The sequence below is a fragment of the Mustela nigripes genome, chromosome 1, assembly GCF_022355385.1.
Source record: "Mustela nigripes isolate SB6536 chromosome 1, MUSNIG.SB6536, whole genome shotgun sequence".
Lineage (NCBI taxonomy): Eukaryota > Metazoa > Chordata > Mammalia > Carnivora > Mustelidae > Mustela > Mustela nigripes.
In genome coordinates this window covers 68,407,713-68,427,193 of record NC_081557.1, presented here as the reverse complement: position 1 = coordinate 68,427,193, position 19,481 = coordinate 68,407,713, and the positions used below count along the sequence as shown (strand labels likewise).

The window sequence follows — 19,481 nt, the reverse complement described above, 5'->3', positions numbered from 1 at the left end:
TATAAGAGAGAATAGAGAAAATTAAAGCCTAAATATCCAGACTCCAGAAGCCATGTGGCCTATGCAGGAAGAGTTGCTCTGAGTTGATAGGTTACACACAGGGAGCATGGGTCAAATCCCTGATGTTGTTTAGGATTCCTACTCTTGGACGGATTAGTTTCCCATCTCCTTTTCTAATTGAGGTGATAAAAGGACTCAGACATCAGCAATCAGGTCTCATTGACAGAAGCACCTAAACGGAGTCCCATGTGGACTGGATACCTGGTGATAGGAACTGAGCTGTGTTTTATCACGCCTCCTAAAACAGCAAACTAAAATCCAGTGCAAAGAACAGAGAGTCCCCAGAGGCTGCTCCCACACTGAGGGCTGCCCGATAGAACACGTGGCACCCGTTGCATTTGAATTTCAGAAAAGCAACAAAATTTCTTTAGTATAGTATGTCTCCAATATTGCAGAGAACATGCATACACTTTAAAAATATCATTTGTCGTTTTTCTAAAATTAAATTTAACTGGGTATCCTCTGTTTTTGTTTGTTAATTCTGACAAATACCTGCCCACACTGGGTTATGTCCCCACACCCACCTTACAGGATTCCTTGGTGTCTCCTTCTGTAAACAATGTGGAATGTCAGCACCAACTAGCTGATAGTACTAAAACGCAACAATGAAGCTAATAATGGAAAACAGGAGTGAAATTCAAATGAACATGGTGTTAAAGGCCTTGTCCCACTGAACTCCCCTGGGCTAAATGTAAGGAGCTTTAGAGAGCAGGACAGACTCTGTGAGCCATCAGGACTGGCCCAGCATTTAAGGAAGGAGTTAATGGGGGTCACAGTCCCACTTTGTAGAGTTTCCATGCTAAACCCCAGGCAGAATGAGGGAGAAGAGTCAGCTTCGTTCACCTGCTCTCCATCATTCAGCATTCAGTGATGCAATCCCTAAAGGAGGAGGTGACAGCTTTCCTAAAACAGACATGATGCCGTTCATGCCTGGCACCCTTGCTCTCCAGCAGGTCATGCTGGGAAGAATGGATCTCCTCCAGAAAGCCTGCCGGGCCTCCCCTTGACCTCCATGATTGAGCCAGGCTCCTCTTCCCTGGGGTCCCAGGCCCTCCTTATGTTCTTCCTTGATTGCACTTACCATAATAATAATTACAACCACATGTGGAATGTCAGCTACTTTGCATTTATTATCTTATTCAATCCCTTCCATTAACCCTATGAAGTAGGTATTTGCATTCCCATATCACAGATGAGTAAACTGAGGTCTAGAGAATTTAGATAACCCAAATCAAGGTCCCCGGTCAGTAAGTACCCAACAGCTAGGAGGAGCCAGAGCTCCACTTCTTAAATTTTCCGTTAATTGGTCTTTCTCCCTGACTGAGGTCATCATTTCTTTGAGGAGAGGATCGCGTCCCTTCACCCTGCCGCCCCCAAGCCTAGCCTGCAGTGCGCAACAAGTTGGTATGCAGGATTGTAAACGGGTCAGCCCATATTTTTACAGTCAGATAGACCTGATTGCAAATCTCGGTTCTGCCAAGAATCTGCCACTGAGGTTCAGGAGTCTGGATTCTCATAATTTAGTCTGGAATTCAGGATGGTGGGTTAAGAACCCAAGCAGTAAAGACCAGAGCTAGGCTCAAGCCCTGGCTCTACCACCCACCAGGTGGGACTTGGCAAGTCATTTAACTTGTCCAAGCTTCAGTTCCCCATCTGTAAAATGAGGCAAATCCTAGTACCTTCCTTACAGGATTGTTTCAAGATGACTGACATAAATTTCTTAGCCAGATACTTAATACATGGAAAACACTCAACAAATATCAGTTCTTTTTATTATAGTGCATTTAAAACTGCCATTTGAACTGGAGTACATAAATTTTGGTTAACTACTGGCATACGTATTACAAATTTTAAACATAGTTTTCATTCAGGAGATCAGAACCGGGGGGAAATAAGCCCCATCACGTAAATAATTTAGGGGAAACTTCTTTTAAAAGAACTGATCAAAGCAGAATTTAGTCTTTTTAGCATGAAAGAGTTCCCAGAAAAAGAAAGAAATATCCATGAGAATGTCACAATGGGAGTGTGGGATCAGGGCTACCATGATCAGTTGTGTAGGCTGCTCACTGCACAAGAGTGCCAGGCTGAGGGAGTGAACAAGGCAGAGGTGGGAGGCTGAAATCTAGCAGGCACTCTACCCACTAGACTGGGAACACTGTCCCTGCTCTTCATCCACCTGGAGGGGATGATTTTTTTCCAATTTGTTCAAAGGTACTCTGAGTTTGTGGTGGCTCTGGCTTTATACTTTTGCGGTTGATTCATTTTCCCTTTTCTCTTCTTTCAGCGTCACTATTGTGAAAATGATGAGGAAAGTGGGGGGCGGGGAGGAGGCAGCAAAAATGGATAACATTTACTAACCTTTAGTAAATGCTGGCTATTTGTCCGGCATTGTCCTAAGTGCTTTAGATGCGCTAACTGGTTTGATCCTATACGACAAGGAGAGCCATTGGAGGTGAAGGCAGTGGGGGTCACATAAGCTTAACCCACATGAAGGTCGCACAGGACAGAAAACCGCCTGCCATACCCTAGTCCATAGCAAATGTTCAGAATCTGGAATCCCTTTTTTAAGTTTGTAGGGGAGGCAGCAAATGTCCTTTCAAACCAAAAGGAAGTATTTTGTGTTAAGGACACAGCCTTAAGTTCTCTGGCTGGACAACCAGGAAAGCTACAGTGATGGACTTTTGTTTTTGGTCAACAGTCAGTCAGTGAGGGGCAAACCTGTGGAAGACAGAGACCCCAATGTCCTGGCAGGCTACACATCCCAGCACTAGATCTCCATCATTCAGCTCCCCTTCAGCCCCAAACTTTCTGCAGGGTTCATTACAGACCAGATTGTGCACCCACCGCTCCCTTCTCTATTCTCTTAAAAACCTGAAGTTTCCATAAAGTATTTACTGTTAAACAGCGGCCTGAAAGCAGCTCTGGTGCCCACTATTCCCGGTAGTGTTATTTAAAAAAAAACAAAAACAAAAACAAAAAAAACCCTCTGAGTTTGAAAATAAATCTTGCTACCAGGTGGTCAGTAATCTTGCCAACTCTGGATTTGGGGGTATAAAGGTCATGGGGAGAGGCGAATTAGGCAGAGATAAATATATATACATATTTGACATTAAAATAACCATACATGTGTGCTATGATGATGAACGTCCGTGACTAGCGAGCCTGGAAGGAGAGCGTTTCAGCAGCCAGCACACAGCTAGAGACAGCAAAACCACCCCTGAACATCTGTTTTCCCCATTTTGCCAAAGAGCAGTCTTTTTTTATCCTTTTTTATAATTTGACCTGTTCCGTTTTCTGGCAAAGGGCCCTAGGAAGGCAAGCACTGCTTTTTCTGTCCGTATTCCAGCTTAAGATGGGAAAAGGGAGGAGGGACAAGAGCAGGAAGCGGGAGGAGACAGACAAAGAGAAACAGAGGCACAGATGAGGCCTGAAGCAGGGGAGGGAGACCAAGAGCAAAAGGCGGGGAAGAGAGGGAGAGGAGGAACAGAGACACAGAGCGAGAGAGCACACAAAAGATACCAAATCATTGCAAGTGCCCACCCTGAGAAAAACTGACTGAAGAAAAATACAAAGAACCAGGGCAGATTCGAGAATGATCATCCAGTAGGAAGGTCACCCAGAAATCATAACCACAGTACTCCCGAACAGATCCAGCGGTTTATAACACTCTCTAAATTCCAGCAGGGCTCAAAATCGATGAAACATTGTTGTTTACAGGTAGTCACATTGTGTTTAATAGTCATGTGTAACTGGACACAGACCTATATATTTCTAGTAAAAACATCTCTCTGGCAAGGAACATGCCCTTCCCATTTTCCTGTGTATGTGTGTGTGTGTATTATCCCATTATTCTGTATCTGCTTCCTTGCTCTTTCTTCTCTTTAGCCAAGGTAAATAACCATTTATCCCCCAGAATTTATTGTTATTTCCCTTTCCTGCTCCCTTCTCTCTCCCAACCAGAACACCCTAGAAGAAAGCCTCACCCCCTGGCAATGCACAGCATCATTTTGCAAACAAACATCATGTTTGTTTGGCGATGAATTTTATACCTGAGCCTGAGCCCACCTGTCCTTAGATATGTTTTCAGATTCCTGAAGCAGGGGAATCTGCGGCCGCCAAAGCTTAGTTTCCTTTAGAAATAGCATGAGCACCATCACCACCGGGAAACCATCAGAGGTTTCCTGTCGCAGGGACTCGGCTGCAATACAGAGCAGGGAGAGCAGGAAGTGAGTGAAGGAAGAAGCCAGAAGGAGTTTTTCTGGATGTTGCTTCAGATCCCATTATGGAAAATTCCTTTGGAGCATACTGATCGTATTTGTTGGTCTAAAAACAAATAAATATACACACACATAGCTCTGAGCACTCACCGTTCATGTATTTATTCAGCGAATATATACAGAACCGCCCTATACTACACTGCAAGGCCCTGCAATGGCTCCTTCTATGTAGTTTATCACATTCAACCCACAACCAAATCCCCCTGGGAGGAGGGCAACTTGCACAGTCTCCTCCCCAGGAAACCGAGATTGGCTCTGGAGCCAGAGATTATTAATTAATTTATTAATTAATTACTTTACTTGAGAGACAGCACAGAGGGAGAGGGAGAAGCAAGCTCCCCGCTGAGCAGGGAGCTCAATGTGGGACTCAATCCTAGGCCTCTGGGATCATGACCGCAGCCGAAGGCAGATACTGAACTGACTGAGGCACCCAGGCGCCCCAGAGATTACACTTTTAATCTAAGGTTGGCCTCTAACTAGCTGTGTGATTTGAGGAAGATAATTTAACCAGTGTGAGACTGTGTTTCCTCCTCCATGATGCAAAAATAATTCCTTCAGCTCCCTGGAGTTGTTCTGAGGATGAAATGAGCTGATATCCCCAAACAGATCCATCACAGAAGAGACTGAGTTGCCCAGATTTAGGCAATACACCAATGGTGAACTCTTCTGTGGCTGTTCTGTGGGAGCCAGGAGGCGGGCCCGCACCCTGCAGCAGGGTGAGGTTTCCTGCGAAGGGAACTGAATTTCCCGCTGTCAGTCACCCTGAGAGAAAGCTGAAGGGGGGTGAACACTCTGTGAGTGTTTGGGGTTGGGGTAGGAGGAAGGCAGGACAGACAGGCTTCCAAGGGTGGAGAGATCTGGGGCAGATCCCAGGCTGGGGTGACTGGCCCTAGCTGTCTGGACAGCCAGCGCAGGGCAGGGAGCCAACCCCATCCCAGACTCTCGGTGGCTCTGGGCTTGCGCAGTTATGAGAAGGCCCCGGCCCACTCTGAGGCTGGAAGAGCCCAGAGAAAAGTGGTATCTTCATTCCTGCGGCCCGCAGAGGGTAGGACACCGGGAAACCAGCCAGGTCGCAAGTGAAGGCCAAGCCTCCAGGCTCTGGAATGAGCAGGGGTGGCAGCAGCCTGGCCAGTGTCGTGTGGCCACCAGTTCCTGAAGAACAGAGGTCACAGAGCAGTTAACCCATGTCCATGGGCCTCAGTGAGGTGTGTGGTGGATTTGAGCTCCCCCAGCAAAAGCCTAGAGCAGCCAGAACTGACAGGACGGAAATAAGCGCTCCTGAGAATTACGGGAAATAACATTGGAGGGTGGCCTTAGAGAAAAACTTGATCTATTAATATGGGCAGGCCAGTCCTCAGAAGTCAATATATCTGAGGGCATCCGTGTGGGTGATATGATTCAAACTCCAAGCTGGGAAGCTATGTAGACAGTTTATACATGTAAAGTGCCAGCACAGAATAAGCGAATGATAAGCCCAGCATCTTCCTCCTCATTCATCCCCATATAACGAGAAGGAAGAAACTTTGGATGCAGGATACAGCTGACTTGGAACAAGATTTGTTCATAACTCTTGAGCCTTGCTGCAGCCCCCAACATAGGGTGGGGGAGGGCAGGTGGGAGACAATATTATTTCACTTAAATGCCCAATTAAACCTTTCAGAAGGTTTCCACCGTACTTGAAAGTATCAGAGTGCTCGCCTAGGGACATGAAAACAGTAAACAATTAATGATGGCCACTGCATTCAAGCAGTAATCCTACAATGCATTCATTCACTCTCATCCCAGGGTCTGCGGCCAATACTGTTACTATCCCCATCGTGTCAGCCGGGGCCCTGGCAGGAAAAGGACAGTGTGCCTAGGCTGTGCCCAAAGATGGTCTAATGAAGGCCAGGCGGACAACAGTGGGCCAAGCAGGGTTAAGGGGAAAGAAGCCCCCTAGGGACATCCATAGTGGGAAGCCATTGCCAGCCTAGGTCAGGAGAGGAGATTCCAGAATCCAGCAAGATCTAACGCCATGAGGGTGACTCTGGAGGAGCCGCGGCCGAGGAGGACACAGCCTCTCAGGAAGGGAATTAGTCTCTTGACATCTCTTTCTTTCCACCAAACACCCCCCTCCCCGCCACGCCCTCATATCCTTCCAGGGCCTCTCACTGGCCCAATCCAACTAGGAGCCAGATGGTACTTTCCAAAAGGTATGTTTTCCAGGGCATAGAGCAGAATGGCAAAGCATGGCGGGTAGGTCTGGCAGAACATCAGAGAGTAGCTGACCTATAGTCTTAGAGATAGGAAATGGAGATCCAGATCAAGTCATCTGCTCAAGGTCATGAAGCAAGTAAAAGGTAGAGCAAAATTTAAGCCCACACAGTATGACTCCAGGTCCATGTTCTTAACCACTAAGACTGGCTTTCTTTAAAAGCTTACTAATTATCCAACACCTCTTTTCTGCCTGCACCCTACCCAATCATTCTTCTGTTAACAGACTCTACCTTACTCCCACCCCATTTTCCCAGTCCTCTTGGAGCTAGGTGTGGCCACCTCTTTCAAGTTCAGGCCAAAGGAACATTAAGTGAAATGATATGCCCAGCTTTCAGGTTGTGCCTCTGTTTTCCTTTTGTCTTTCCTATGGACTGGAATGCAGATGTGATGGTAGGAGCTGAAGTAGCCACCCTAAACTGTGCGGAAGCAACACTTCAGGACTTCAGAGCACAACAAAGCCACCACAGCAGCCCTGGATTGCTTAGCTTGGGCTCTAAGTGAAAGAGAAACTAACTTGCTTCGTGTTTAAGTCACTGTCATTTTAGCCTTTGTTACAGCAGCGAAGCCAGTATTCTATATCATACAGAGACCAAGCACCTGCATGGCCGGGATGTGACTCCGTCATTGCTTTGAGCAACATGACTAGTAGAGACAGCTGGTGATCACCAATGTAAGCGTTCTTCCTAGCAGACTGCTAGACTACATTTCTCATCCTCCCCTGTCTAGGTGAGGCAATGGGACTAGTGAGACTCACTAGAAGTGAGTCTGTTACCTCCAGGTTGAGACAACTCAACACAAGACTATAACGCAAGTGAGAAAACCGCCTTGATCATGGCGAGCTGCAAACTCATCTCGTATCTAAGGACGGCAAGGGGGTAGGCTGGTAAACATTTTAAAGTTGTTACACTCACGTTATCATTTATTCTAATAAAGCCCATAGATTCTGCTTGAATGAGGAAAGTTAAGAGTTGCATGGGGAAACTCCTTCTCACAGTATACCTGCCCTCAGCGGAGTTAGCCCTGTGGCTCCCAAGAATGCTGTGGTCAAGAGCACTCCCTCAGGACTCTCGGGGAAGCTCACAAGGTCTGAGCACTGACAGCTGCAACTGAGCTTAGTGGGATGAGCCAGAGGGTCAGGCCCAGAGGGCAACTGATTAGGAGAAATGAAGGGAACATGGGGGCTGTCTGCTTTTCGGTGGTGAGAAGGGACCTGCCCCCCATTTTTGCTAATGTCCAAATTTTCTAAAATCAGCACGTGTTACTTTTATACTGAAAAACAGTTTTAAAACTTTGACTTTTAAGAAAGGTAAAAAATAAATGGGATAAGATTAAAGAAGGAACAAAGGAGAGAACTCCAGGGCACAGGTCGAAGGATTCTGTCCCTGAGTGCATGGCTATAACAAGCAGAGGGGCCAACCTTAGAGATAGGTACCCGATAAGGCAAAGCATCCCAGCGATGACCCTCTTTCATTCATTCAACAAGCATTCTCTGAAGCCAGGCTCTATGTGGCCGCTAGATTTACGAAGAATGTGGTGGCCACCGTCTAGTGCAGTAGCTCACAACCTTGGCTATGCATAGGAATCACTCGAAATTTAATTTAATTTAATTTTTAAGTAAGTTCCATGCTCATTTATTTATTTATTTTTAAAGTAGGTTTAAGATTTGGACATTTAACTGCCTAAGCTACCCACGCACACCAGAAATGTGATTTTGAAAAAGCACACTGCTAAAACACTGATACTTGGGGCCACACTGTGGAAATTCTGATGTAACTGCTCCGGATGAAGGCTTGGTCTCAGGACTTTTAACGTGGAGGGTGGACAACCACCAGGAGGATGTGACACATGGGCTTAGTGTTGAAAGAGGGGTAGGAGAAAAGGAGAAGAGAGAAGAGAAACATGCAGGTGCAGGGAACAGAGCTGAATTTTGAGGACTGCCCCTGGCTCAAAAGTGATTAGAAAGTTAGAGAAGGTGGAGGATGATGCAGATCATAGAGGTCCTCCCATGCCTAACCAAGTACGTATCCTCTAGGTAGGGGAGTTGATTAAAGTTACTAGATAAGGGCAGACATGGGCACATCTGGATTCACCTCAAATCTCCAGGAGTTCCTTCTTACCCACGCAGATGGCCAGTACTTCTGCCCATGGGTGGGACTATAGAAAGGAAACAAAGAGGTGTGGACCTTGTCTCCTTGAAAAATGGCACCATCACAGAGAGAGGGCTTATTTCCAGATTGTCCATCACAGGCAGCCTTCAATACAACACTCATCTAGAGATAGACTCTTGTCTCCACTGCCTTTCCAAAATCCCCTTTTTCTGTAAGTCAATTTCATTACAAGATCTTGCTGAACACTGAGAATAAACCTGCTAAGAGGCCATGTAGTTCATTTGGAGACAGATGAAAATCTGGAGGTGAAACCAACCACCAATCACCACAAGAAAGTAGCGGGGTTGCCACCAAAGGTTTCAGATAGAAAATCATTCCACGTGCTGCTTCAGGGGCAAATCACTAAATAATTCAATTGACCAGATCAGATCCCTGAGCATCTGTTTCTGTAGACCAGGTAGTTGCAGAGAAATTTCTAGAAATAAAAATGGTGTTAATAGGTGGTTAATCGGTGGGACAAGTGGTAAGAGCCATTCCATCCTTCCTGCACGTAAGTACCTTTCAAATGAAAATAATAATAATAATAATAATAATAATATAACAGCACCAAGTACTTGCTGAAGATCTGTGCATACAACACATGGTGCTAGGGCTTTACAGGCACCATCTACAATATCCATGCGAGGCCCCATTCGGGTGAGATAACTGAGGCTCAGAGCAGTTTAATTGCCTACCCAAGGTCACAAGTAAGTGCAATGATAGAATTCAAACTAAGTTTTTGTTTTTCTGTTTTGGGGGGGGCAGGCAGAGGGAGGGAGAGAATCCCAAGCAAGTTCCACACCCAACTCAGGACTCGATCTCACTACCCTAAGATCATGATCTGAACCAAAATCAAGAGCTGGATGCTTTAACCTACTGAGCCATGCAGGCGCCCCTCAAACTAAGTTTTTATCACTTCCCTCTACTCTTCAGGTCCCTAATCTTCTGGCCAGGCATTGATTCTGTACTCCTCTGTGTTCCAGAAAGAATGACAAGCTCATCAACTCTGTAAGAGACATTTTTCTCACTGTGCTTCTAAGAAAAGCACCAAAAACCATAATGACTCTTTCCAAGGGAGAGATGCCAACTTCCTCTTTGATCTGAGCAGCATGGAAACAATGCAGTCCCATCCAGTGAGCAACTCTGTCTGGGGGAGAATAGCCCTTTGGAGACACCATGCACGCGAACAATATGGCGAGTGAACATAAATAATAAATACCCAGAGGAGGCTATGGGCCTCCTTCGGCTCGGGGCTCCTCGCAGCATCTGGATGACCCCTTAGAGGTCACCTGGCAAAACACCAGCTTCTCAAAGATGAGAAAACAGGCTGGTGACCATATCTATTAAGGACAACGAAGCAGTGAGAACACTGATGTCAGGCTCTCAGCCGTGTGTTTTCTATTCTCAGGTATCCCACAATCTCAAAGCCCAAGAGGGAACCCCACGGTTCCGGTAACACTCTCATCTTCTCATGAGAAACTGGGCATTTCCCATATGCAAATGGAGGAGAAAGAAGGTTGCTTTCTTATTCTCTACCACGAATTTGAAGGGCTGTCCCTATTTGTCAGGGCCTTAGCACTGAGCACACAGCCCAATCTCTTGCTCCGGGAAGTAGCTATGGAAATGGAAGAAGGTCAAACACCTGGGCCTTTCTGGCACATAAATCATCCTGTGAATGCAAACTCAATTTAGGAATTATACAGGCGATCTCTCAGAGCAAGGAATGCTCAGCCTGCCTTTGCTTATGCTTATCTATGATTTAAGGGAGCCAAATAGCTTCTGTCACAGTGTGGGGTGCTGATGGTGGTATCATTAATACACAATTATACACGAATGGAGCAGATCACCAAGAATCTGTCCTCTTAATAAATCACTTCACGCAAAGCTATTGTTCAGATGGCATTTTCATTTCTTAAAAGGATTCGCTATAGTGAGCCTTTGAAAGCTAGTTTTGTTTATGCATTTAATCTATGATTCCATTTACAGAGACAAGGATTGCCAACTTGTCAGAAACACATCTCCTGAACCAAACAAGGTACCGTGTCCTGCCTCAGAATGCCAGCCTTGATCCAGATCTATTTTGGGTGCCTGGCTCAGGGAAATGAATGGAAGCATCCAGGAGGTAGAATTTTATTTAGGAGGAGAGGCTGACCAGAAACAAGGCTGTGACTGTTACTGTGGATAAACATTTTTAAACAGCTGTCATTCCAGCGAGGAAGGCAAGATTTTCAAGCTGGTGATAAGAAAACAGCAAGGACAGATTTGACAGCCCAGATTGTGAGCAGCTAAACTAAACTGGAAAGTCGCAGGGAAGGGGGTGGGGTGGGGGGGGGAGGACCAACCACTGAGCCACCAAAGTGAGACTGGATGGCAGGAATATTTAGAGAGATCCTGACAATGCAGATTTCCTTCCCTCTGCACAAGGAAGGTATGACTGTCTGTGACAGGAGTGTCGCAGTTCACCAATCACAAATCTACACTTATAGGGACAGGCACCAACCATAGAGGAAGAAATGCCCTATGCCCAGATACCTACAGGCTGAATGAGGAACAGAAAACAGGGAGGAACGCAGTTCCCAGGTCGTGACTACACCGCCACCCTTTGGGGTCCCCGACTTGATTAAATTCAGGTTATAGACCACCTTCACCATGCCCTTCTCAGCAAGGTACTTGGCAAGACAGAGCCAGCCACCGGTGAGTCTTTCCAGGCAAGATGAGTCCGGCTGCTTCCAGAGGCCCCAGGCCAGGAAGTTTGCTGTGCCTTGCTCCTCGGAGCAGCACCATCGACCTGGACACACAGGGACATAGGGACACAGGGACACACACACACACACACACACACACACACACACACGGGTGCGCGCGCGCGCGCGCGCGAGTGCCACATCTGGCACTTTCCCCGTCACCCCAAAGCACACGCACCGTAAAAAGGCCGGTCCCTGCTGTGAAAGGATTGTGACCGCCCCCCGAAAATGTCCCCTGCCCCCTTCCCTCCTCCCCTGCGGCGGATAGTGTCTCGGCGCCCCCAAACTCGCGGTTTCTCGGTTTTTTCAGAGGGCAGAATTCCGAGAAGAAAAGGCAAAAGGGCTAGACTTACCTAACTCCTCCGGGCTGTAGGGCGCGGAAGAGGCTTCCACAAACTCACTGTCTGGAGGAAGAAAGAAAGCAGAAAACAAAAACAGAATCGCAGTCATTCAGGGCAAACGGATTAAGCATCTGTTACCGAGCAGGTCCCCTAGAAAAGCGCGGGTTTCTCTCTCCCACGGATGGGAGTCCGTGGACCCGGCGGCCAGGCGGGATTCGGGACACCCGATCCAAGGCGGGTAAGAAATTGCCCAAGCAACTTGCGGGGACAATTCGGGTCGGGGACCGAGCGTCTCCCAGGCGCGGGCAGGTGCGCGCCAACTTTCCGCGGGTGTAACCCCGCGGGTCCCCGGGCCGGGCGCGCCGGGCCCCGGCGTCTTCATCCTGAGCCCTCAGCAGGAAAGGAGCATGGCTGGGTCCGCCAGGCCTCGCGTTGACGCCCCGGCGCCGAGAAGCCCCAAAGTTTCGCGGCGGGTCCGGGAGGCCTGCGGGCGCGCGGCAGTGGCGGCGGCGAGCTCCCCGCGCCCACCAGGCAGGGCGCCCCGCGCGCATCCCCGCCGCCGGTTGCTAGGCGACCGCGGCCGTCACGCTCGACAGCGGCGCGCGCGCTGCCTCCCGACTCCCTGTTGGAGGGTGTCCTCCCCCGCCCCCGCCCCCTCTGACCATTTATTAAAAACTGGAGCATAACCAGTTCTTAAACGATTCCTGCCTTCTTGTATGACGTCCGCTCTACTCCGCTGCTTGGAAGACCGTTTGTTCTGGGCGGGATTTTCTAAGCTCGAGTCCGTTTTGCCCCAGGGGAGAAAGAGCTTCGAGTGCTCCCACCCCCCTTATTTTTGAACCTGAATTCTAACTGCAGTCGAAGCAATACTTCCTCCCCTTAAGAGACCACCCGGTTCAAACAGCGAAGGTAGTATGTCTCCATTTCAAAGGCAGGAAGACTGAGCCTCCGAAGTTAAATAACTTAGGGATAGGACTGCACAGCACTGTGAGTGTGTGTGTGTGTGTGTGTGTGTGTGTGTGTGTGAGAGAGAGAGAGAGAGAGAGAGAGAGACTGAAGAGAGCAGAGCTCTTCTACTACATAGAGGGTTGAGTGGTTTCAAAGCAGGACGTACAGACAGAAGTTATGGTCTGAGAGTCCAAGAGGCAGGTCCTGAAGTCATTCATATTTGATTGTGGGAACTTCCCTCTTTGGAGCGGTGACCTGAATAACTTGGACAGATGCATTTTGCATTTTCCCCCAGGACTGACTCACTGCTCCGCCTGGGACAGCTCTGGGCTTTAGGGATGTGCTCCACAGAGCAAGACCGCCCTGATGTCGGGAGGAGTTAAGAGGAAGGAAGGAGGAAACTTGGGAAATGGCTGTCCCTTCTCTGTCCTTGTCCTTGGAGACTAACAGTGGGAGTCAACAGTCTGGGCAACATCTGGGGAGACGTCTAGTCTAGTCTCAGAGAGACCAGATCACCAGCTGCGGCAGCCTGAGGGCCCCTGGATCTGTGCCAGTGTGTTCCAATTCTGTAAACACTCAGCCCTCTTCGGGTTTTCCACTGTCAGCTTTTGGTTTACAAATTACCTGGGAGGGTGGAAAGAAGCCACTATGGCTAGCCATTGCTCAAGGAAGAATGCTGGTGAAGCAGGGGCTTCATCCCTGAGCCGCCTAGCCTCTCTCTCTGTCCTCTTCTTTTTTCTCACTCCTGACAGTTGGAGCTCCCAAATCCAAGAGGTGAATGTGCTGGGTGAAAGTTCGCAGGCATCACTCCATCCTCCCTCACCTCCAAGGATCCTCCCATTCGCCCTTAGGAATTCATGGTTCATCAGAAGCACAATTCCCCATATCCTCAGCCTCTTCACGGTTCCATTCAGTTTCTTATTCTGATCCAAACCTGACTCTCCCTGAATATAACAGACCATGTTAGCTACCACCTCTGTTTATTGTAGCCATCTTCAGACCCTTGGATTATTACACCTCATTCCTTGAAGGGACGGGCGCTTAGATCAGTCACTTTCCCCAATTCTATTCCTGTGGATTTCTTATTTTGCATATACATAGTGGATTCTTCTCATACTCTGGTCTCTCACCTCTTCAACATTATCTCCTTTCCTTGCCATCCTCCAACTGTCTCAGCTCCCTGCTCTCACAGTGACACCATCCTTCATCTTAATGTCAAGCACTCTACTCTCCACCCACCACCTCCTACCTTTCCAGTCTACTCTGTTATCTTAATCCAGTGTCTCACCTATGATTTCCTTATCCCATGACCTTTTCTCTGTCCCTTACTCTTCTCATGACCTCTCTTCCTCCCTTATATACCTTAGTATCTGGGTTCATTATTGCCTTTTCTCTATTATGTACACCTTCAGAGTCATCTCCCCCCCACCCCATCTCTCCATACTATTTACCTGGAAAGACCGCAACCCCGATAAAATCTGATTCTCCACTTTTTATCTGTCAGCACCCAGCTAAACATGATTGGAGAAACACAGCATCATGCCTTATGTCCAGTTCATGATCGCTGACCTCAAGTAGACCTGTGTACAGCCCAGCCATCCTTCTCCATTTGCTTATACTACTTCTCCTCCTCTCCTGTAACTATGGGTGAACTATCTCTACTCCATCTAAGGCCACACACCCCCATTGTGGATCAGATCCTGTCCTCTCTTATGTGGCTTTTCCCCCTTCCTACCTAAATTACTGTTCTCCTCTGTCCTAGAGCATTCCCATCAGTATACAGACATTCCACTATGTTCACTCTTTCTTGACACCACCTCTCTCCCCAGCTGAGGCTCCCAATTCTCAGCTGCCCTCTACAACAAAATTCATCAAAAGAATTGTCAAGGCTCATTGTGTCTACTTCTTTCTTTTGCTCTTAAAGGCAAACACGTTTCTAGTTCACCAGTCTTCCAAAATAGCTCTTGCCATGGTCAAGATTGCCTTTGCCACTTCCAATGGCCAGTTCTTGGTCCCAATAGTAGCTTTCAATTCACTGATCGCACGTGTGGATGGGCTCGAGTGACTTGAAGTTTAGTGTCCTCTGTGTCCCCATCTTATTGAGAAGCCATTACTCTTTGTGTGCTAAGAGAGATGATCTATGGAGGACCTTGGTTCTGATGTCAGCTCCGCTACTAGTTAGTAATTTAATTTCTACAAGCTGTAGTTCCTCTGATAATGGAAATCATATCATCACGCCCGACTCATAAGGTTGTGTGATTAGAGTGCATAATAAGCTGATGTACTTGGAGCCCCCAGAAGAGATACTGTCACGTTTTGAAAATCAGGTAATATATTAGTTATCATTGGATGGCAAGCTCCTTTACAGCTGAGAAAAGTGGGCTCCTTACTTTCTTTCAACAACTTTGAGTTGTCAGAGGATGCTTCAAATTAAGGGCAAGGTCACATTGCCCTGACTTCAGCTGTATTCCCAGAGTTGGCTTGTAGGTTGGTTAGATGGCAGTGGGAGAAGGTTTTCCCCAGGGGAAGAGCAAAATAAATGTGCTACTTCGCAGAAAGGTTCTAAAGCCTGTCAAACTCTTCTACCTCACAATGGCATGTCCTTCAATTTGCTCCTAGAGATCGATGCCTAAAAAACCAAGAGATTTCCTTACAATACTTCAGTTATTTGAATTTCCTAATCACTCAAAGGTTAATGAGAAAATATGTTTCTTGTTTTGATCTTCACCTTTGAAAAATATTAAATATATGATTTCAATTTCCTATCTTAGAAATCAAGCAGAGCAGGCAATGCTATTCCCTGTTATTCAGACATTTATGGGGGATTGACCATGCTTCCAGGACGGTGCTAAGTACTGCGGAGGCAAAGGGGATGGGAACAGGCTCCTGCCCTCCCTTTGCTTCCCATCTAATACAGGATTCACAGGATCTTATAGAACCTCAGGCCATGTCCAAAGTGCTTACGTATGCTTGACTTCTACAGGCCCCTTATAAAGAAATGGTTATGCTGGACGGTCTCTGATCTATAAAGGACAGTGCACAAGCTTATAGGTTGGAAGCTCAGCTCTGTCGATTTCAGAAGGCACTCTCAGGGATGTTACTAAATCTCTGAGAACCTTGGTGTTCTGACTTATTTCACTGGACAGTCAGAAGCAAACCGGTAAAGTCTGAGACAGAGCCCACACTCTGTGTGCTTGCTAAATGTGCCTTCCTGTCCAACATAGAGGGCCTGACCATGCCGAGTCCTCTCTTCAGACTATTCTAGAAGGAGAGCGATCCTCATACAGCATGGTACCTGCAGACAGGATCCACAAGTTCCTCCTCCTGTTTCTAGGGCAGCACTTATTAGAGAGAGGGACATGTGGGGAGAGAGTGGCAAGAAGGAAATATTTCTGGGGCTCAGGTTTTCCATAGAAACAGATTACAGAAGGGGTTAAGATCTAATGTCCGTTTTTATTATTGTTTGCTACATCATGAGTTGAATAGGTTTTGGAAGCTAGCCTGGGAACCCAACCCCTAGCTTTAATATTCATATGAAGATAGATACATATATATGTCAATTAATTGTTATTATTTAGACAAATAATATATGTTCTAGGTAAAGGAAAAATTACTTAATACAGATAAGTATAAACTAAAAAATGAATTCCACTTTCCCATCCTATTCTGGTCTCCATTCCCAGACTGACACACCATCCACAACCTCTTGTGCGTCCTGGGAGAGAATTTTTTAGGCGTATCCAAATGTATAAATCAATTGTTTAACCAAGTCACATATCATACTACAGATTCCAAATTCAAGGCAATAAATTTCTAAGTGAAGTTTTGGTCCAACTCCAATCATAAGCTGGGGTGTGACTATTTTCTGTTTAGGAGGGCAAGAAAGTGCACACAAAAACAAAACAAAACAAAACAGAGAAAAAAGGTCCTATCCATCAGCAGAAAACAGTAAAGTTGTGAACAAAATGTAGACATTGGGAGGATGATGGTCCGGTTATCTGGAAAGCTCCATCTGAGCCTTCATTCCTTGGTGAATGAAGTATGGTCATATAGCAACATTGGCTCTAACTCTAGAATCTAAGGAATTCTTAGGTCCATCTCTCAAGCCAAGACACCCTGCAGATGCTTTTGGGGTGGCTAGAATAGGGCTGTGAGTACTGTGCCCATCACTAACACCCTGCTGAGTTGACAGGGATTGCACCTGGCCAGGCTATGGCCACTGCAGTCTGAGAGTGCCATCATCCTCTAGCCAACTCTGCCCACATGTTGCAGGGCCTGCCTTGACCATAGGCCCTGCTTGGAGGAAAGGACACTGACTGGGCCTGTTGTTGTCTCCAGCCAGTCTTCTCTGACTCTTGGGTCCCCAGGAGCTACACCACTGCTGGGTCACTGAAGAAGAGGAATAGATAAGAGTCTCATACAGGTACAGCTTCTTCCTCCAAGAAATGGGCAAGAGGCTAAATGCCACATGGGGAGACTTTTTTGCAGCTAAAGTCTGTTATCCATTCCCTTTGCAAGAAAGAGCTGTGCAAATTCCATAATAACAAGTCTGAATGATAGCTAGAGGCTGCTGGGATCCGTCCACAGCCTTCCCAACCCCAGCCCCTGAAGGACACCAATTTCAAGCATGAAAGACAGAAAGAAGTGGGCTGAGCCCTCCTTCTGCTTTCCTCTCCTCCCTGACATTGCCCTTTGCCCATCTTCTCAGCAGGTAGCCTTCTGTCTCCTGGAGGCCGTCTGCTAGTTAAGGGCAGAGCAGCGAAGCCGTGTCCACCGCACCTCCTCTTTCCCCCAGGGGAGCAGGAGCAGGACTGATTTAGGAGGGAAGAATGGGCATTAGCTGCCTGCTCAGGCACAGCTCCCCTCTGTTATCCAGTCTCTTATCTGTGTCCTCTTAGCACAGGCCAACCAAGGACAAATGTATCCCCATCCATAAGGTTTCCTCAGAAAGAAATTTGCACTAAAATGGTCATGGTAATAGCTCCAGGGCTGAATCCACCCGCAGGACAATCTCCCCTCCTCCTAGGGTTTAATGCGTGTATGTGTGTGTAATATATATATATATATATATATATATATATATATATATATAGTGTGTATATGTATGTATATAAATATATATGTATTTTAAGCACAACCCAACTTCTTTATAATTCCTAATGAGATGGAGAATGAAAACATAGTTGCTTTATTTCCCTTAAATGAAAAACAAAACCTCAGGTAACTCTGTTAAGTGTTTTATAGCTTCCAGAAGAAAGAAACGGGTTCCATGGGAAGAGCAGTTAAACTATCTTGCCCCTGAGAAAGAGTCCTTATCCTTAGCAGAAACAATACAAGCCAAGAGATGATAGGATACGATGTCTGCCAGGATGTCAAGGACTCATTTGGGTAAAGACATCAAATAATTTCTCCGAACAATCTGGAGGCCAATGCAGTAGGCGCTATGGATAAGCACAAGGGGCTTCATGAGATCCATGAACAAACTGTCCATCCAGCCCTCCTGGATTCCTATTACTAAGTATGAAACAAAGATGAAGATTTAAAAGACTCCTCACTCAACATCGTATCAAAGGAAATAAACTCTGGCTGAGCCAAGAAACTACTGGAAGGTATATATGGACATGAATCAGAATAAAGAACCATTCCAAAAATACACACAGAAAAAGGTCCCCGCAGAGGAAAATCATACACTTCCAACTCTCACTCAGTCGGATCTATTGAATGAAATCAGACAAAATACCCTGTGTTAAGATTAAGGGGTGGGGGGACATTTGCTGCAATTGAAGTCTGTGAACAAACCATTAAAAAAGAAATCCATTGCATGCATGTGAGTCCCTGCTGAGACGCAGAGACCTGCCCCTTCTCGAGTTTTCCAGCTGAGTTTCCTGGACCGGAGCCTGAGATGAACTCTCCTTTTAGAGACTGCAAATAATCCACCTGGCCTGTGCGGGGCCTCTCTTCCTCCACCTTGAGATGGTTTTTCCAAAAAGCTATGGTCCCACTAGTGAACATAGCCTAGGTGCTGGAAGGAGCCGCAGAAGCCAGGGCCCTGACATTGCCACTAGTCTTTGGGGCATCTCCCTGATGAGTCTCCAAATCTGCCAGACCGTGAGCGCCTCGGGGCCATGTAAACTGAAATGATGTTTATGGAATTTGTTCAAACAAATGCCAACAGAGAGGACTGTGGGTAACAGATTCCATTGTGTTAGTCTTTTTACCACACCATATGCAAGAGGAATAGGAGAAAAAGAATCAAGCCTCACGGAAAGTTGGAGATGCCAGATGGTGTTGTCCTTTGAAACCAACATACAGGGTGGCTCCGTCGGTTAGGCGACCGACTCCTGGTTTCTGCTCAGGTCATGATCTCAGGGTTATGAGATCTAGCCCCACATTGAGCTCCACAGGGCGTCTGCTCGCAGATTCTTTCCCTCTGGCTCACCCCCCACTGTCTTTCTCTCTCTCTCTCAAAAATCATTAAAGAAAGAAAATAAACAAACAATCAAGGAAGTAAAATGGACACAGCATAGCCTGGCAACAGGAAGACCTGAGTTCAAAAGTGAGCTGGGCCGGCGTTTGCTGTATGAGTTTGCCTCCCCAAGGCTCAGTTTCCTCATCTGCAAAATGGGGATAGGCAATAACACCTTGATGAGATTTTAGTGAGAATTTAATGTGAAATCAAATAACGTTGGCAGCAGCGCCGGGCACGCC

The 19,481-nt window shown here is 46.9% G+C and overlaps 1 protein-coding gene across 1 annotated transcript in view; it reads right to left on the bottom strand.

The window, feature by feature from the left end:
• The window catches only part of AMOTL1 (angiomotin like 1), a 112,678-nt gene extending 100,349 nt beyond the window's left edge, over positions 1–12,329 (bottom strand). The window contains exon 1 of the mRNA XM_059413011.1: positions 11,838–12,329. Coding sequence (XP_059268994.1) covers positions 11,838–11,934 — 97 coding nt within the window. The 5' untranslated portion in view covers positions 11,935–12,329. The remainder of the gene's footprint in view (positions 1–11,837) is intronic.
• Between the last annotated feature and the right edge of the window lie 7,152 nt (positions 12,330–19,481).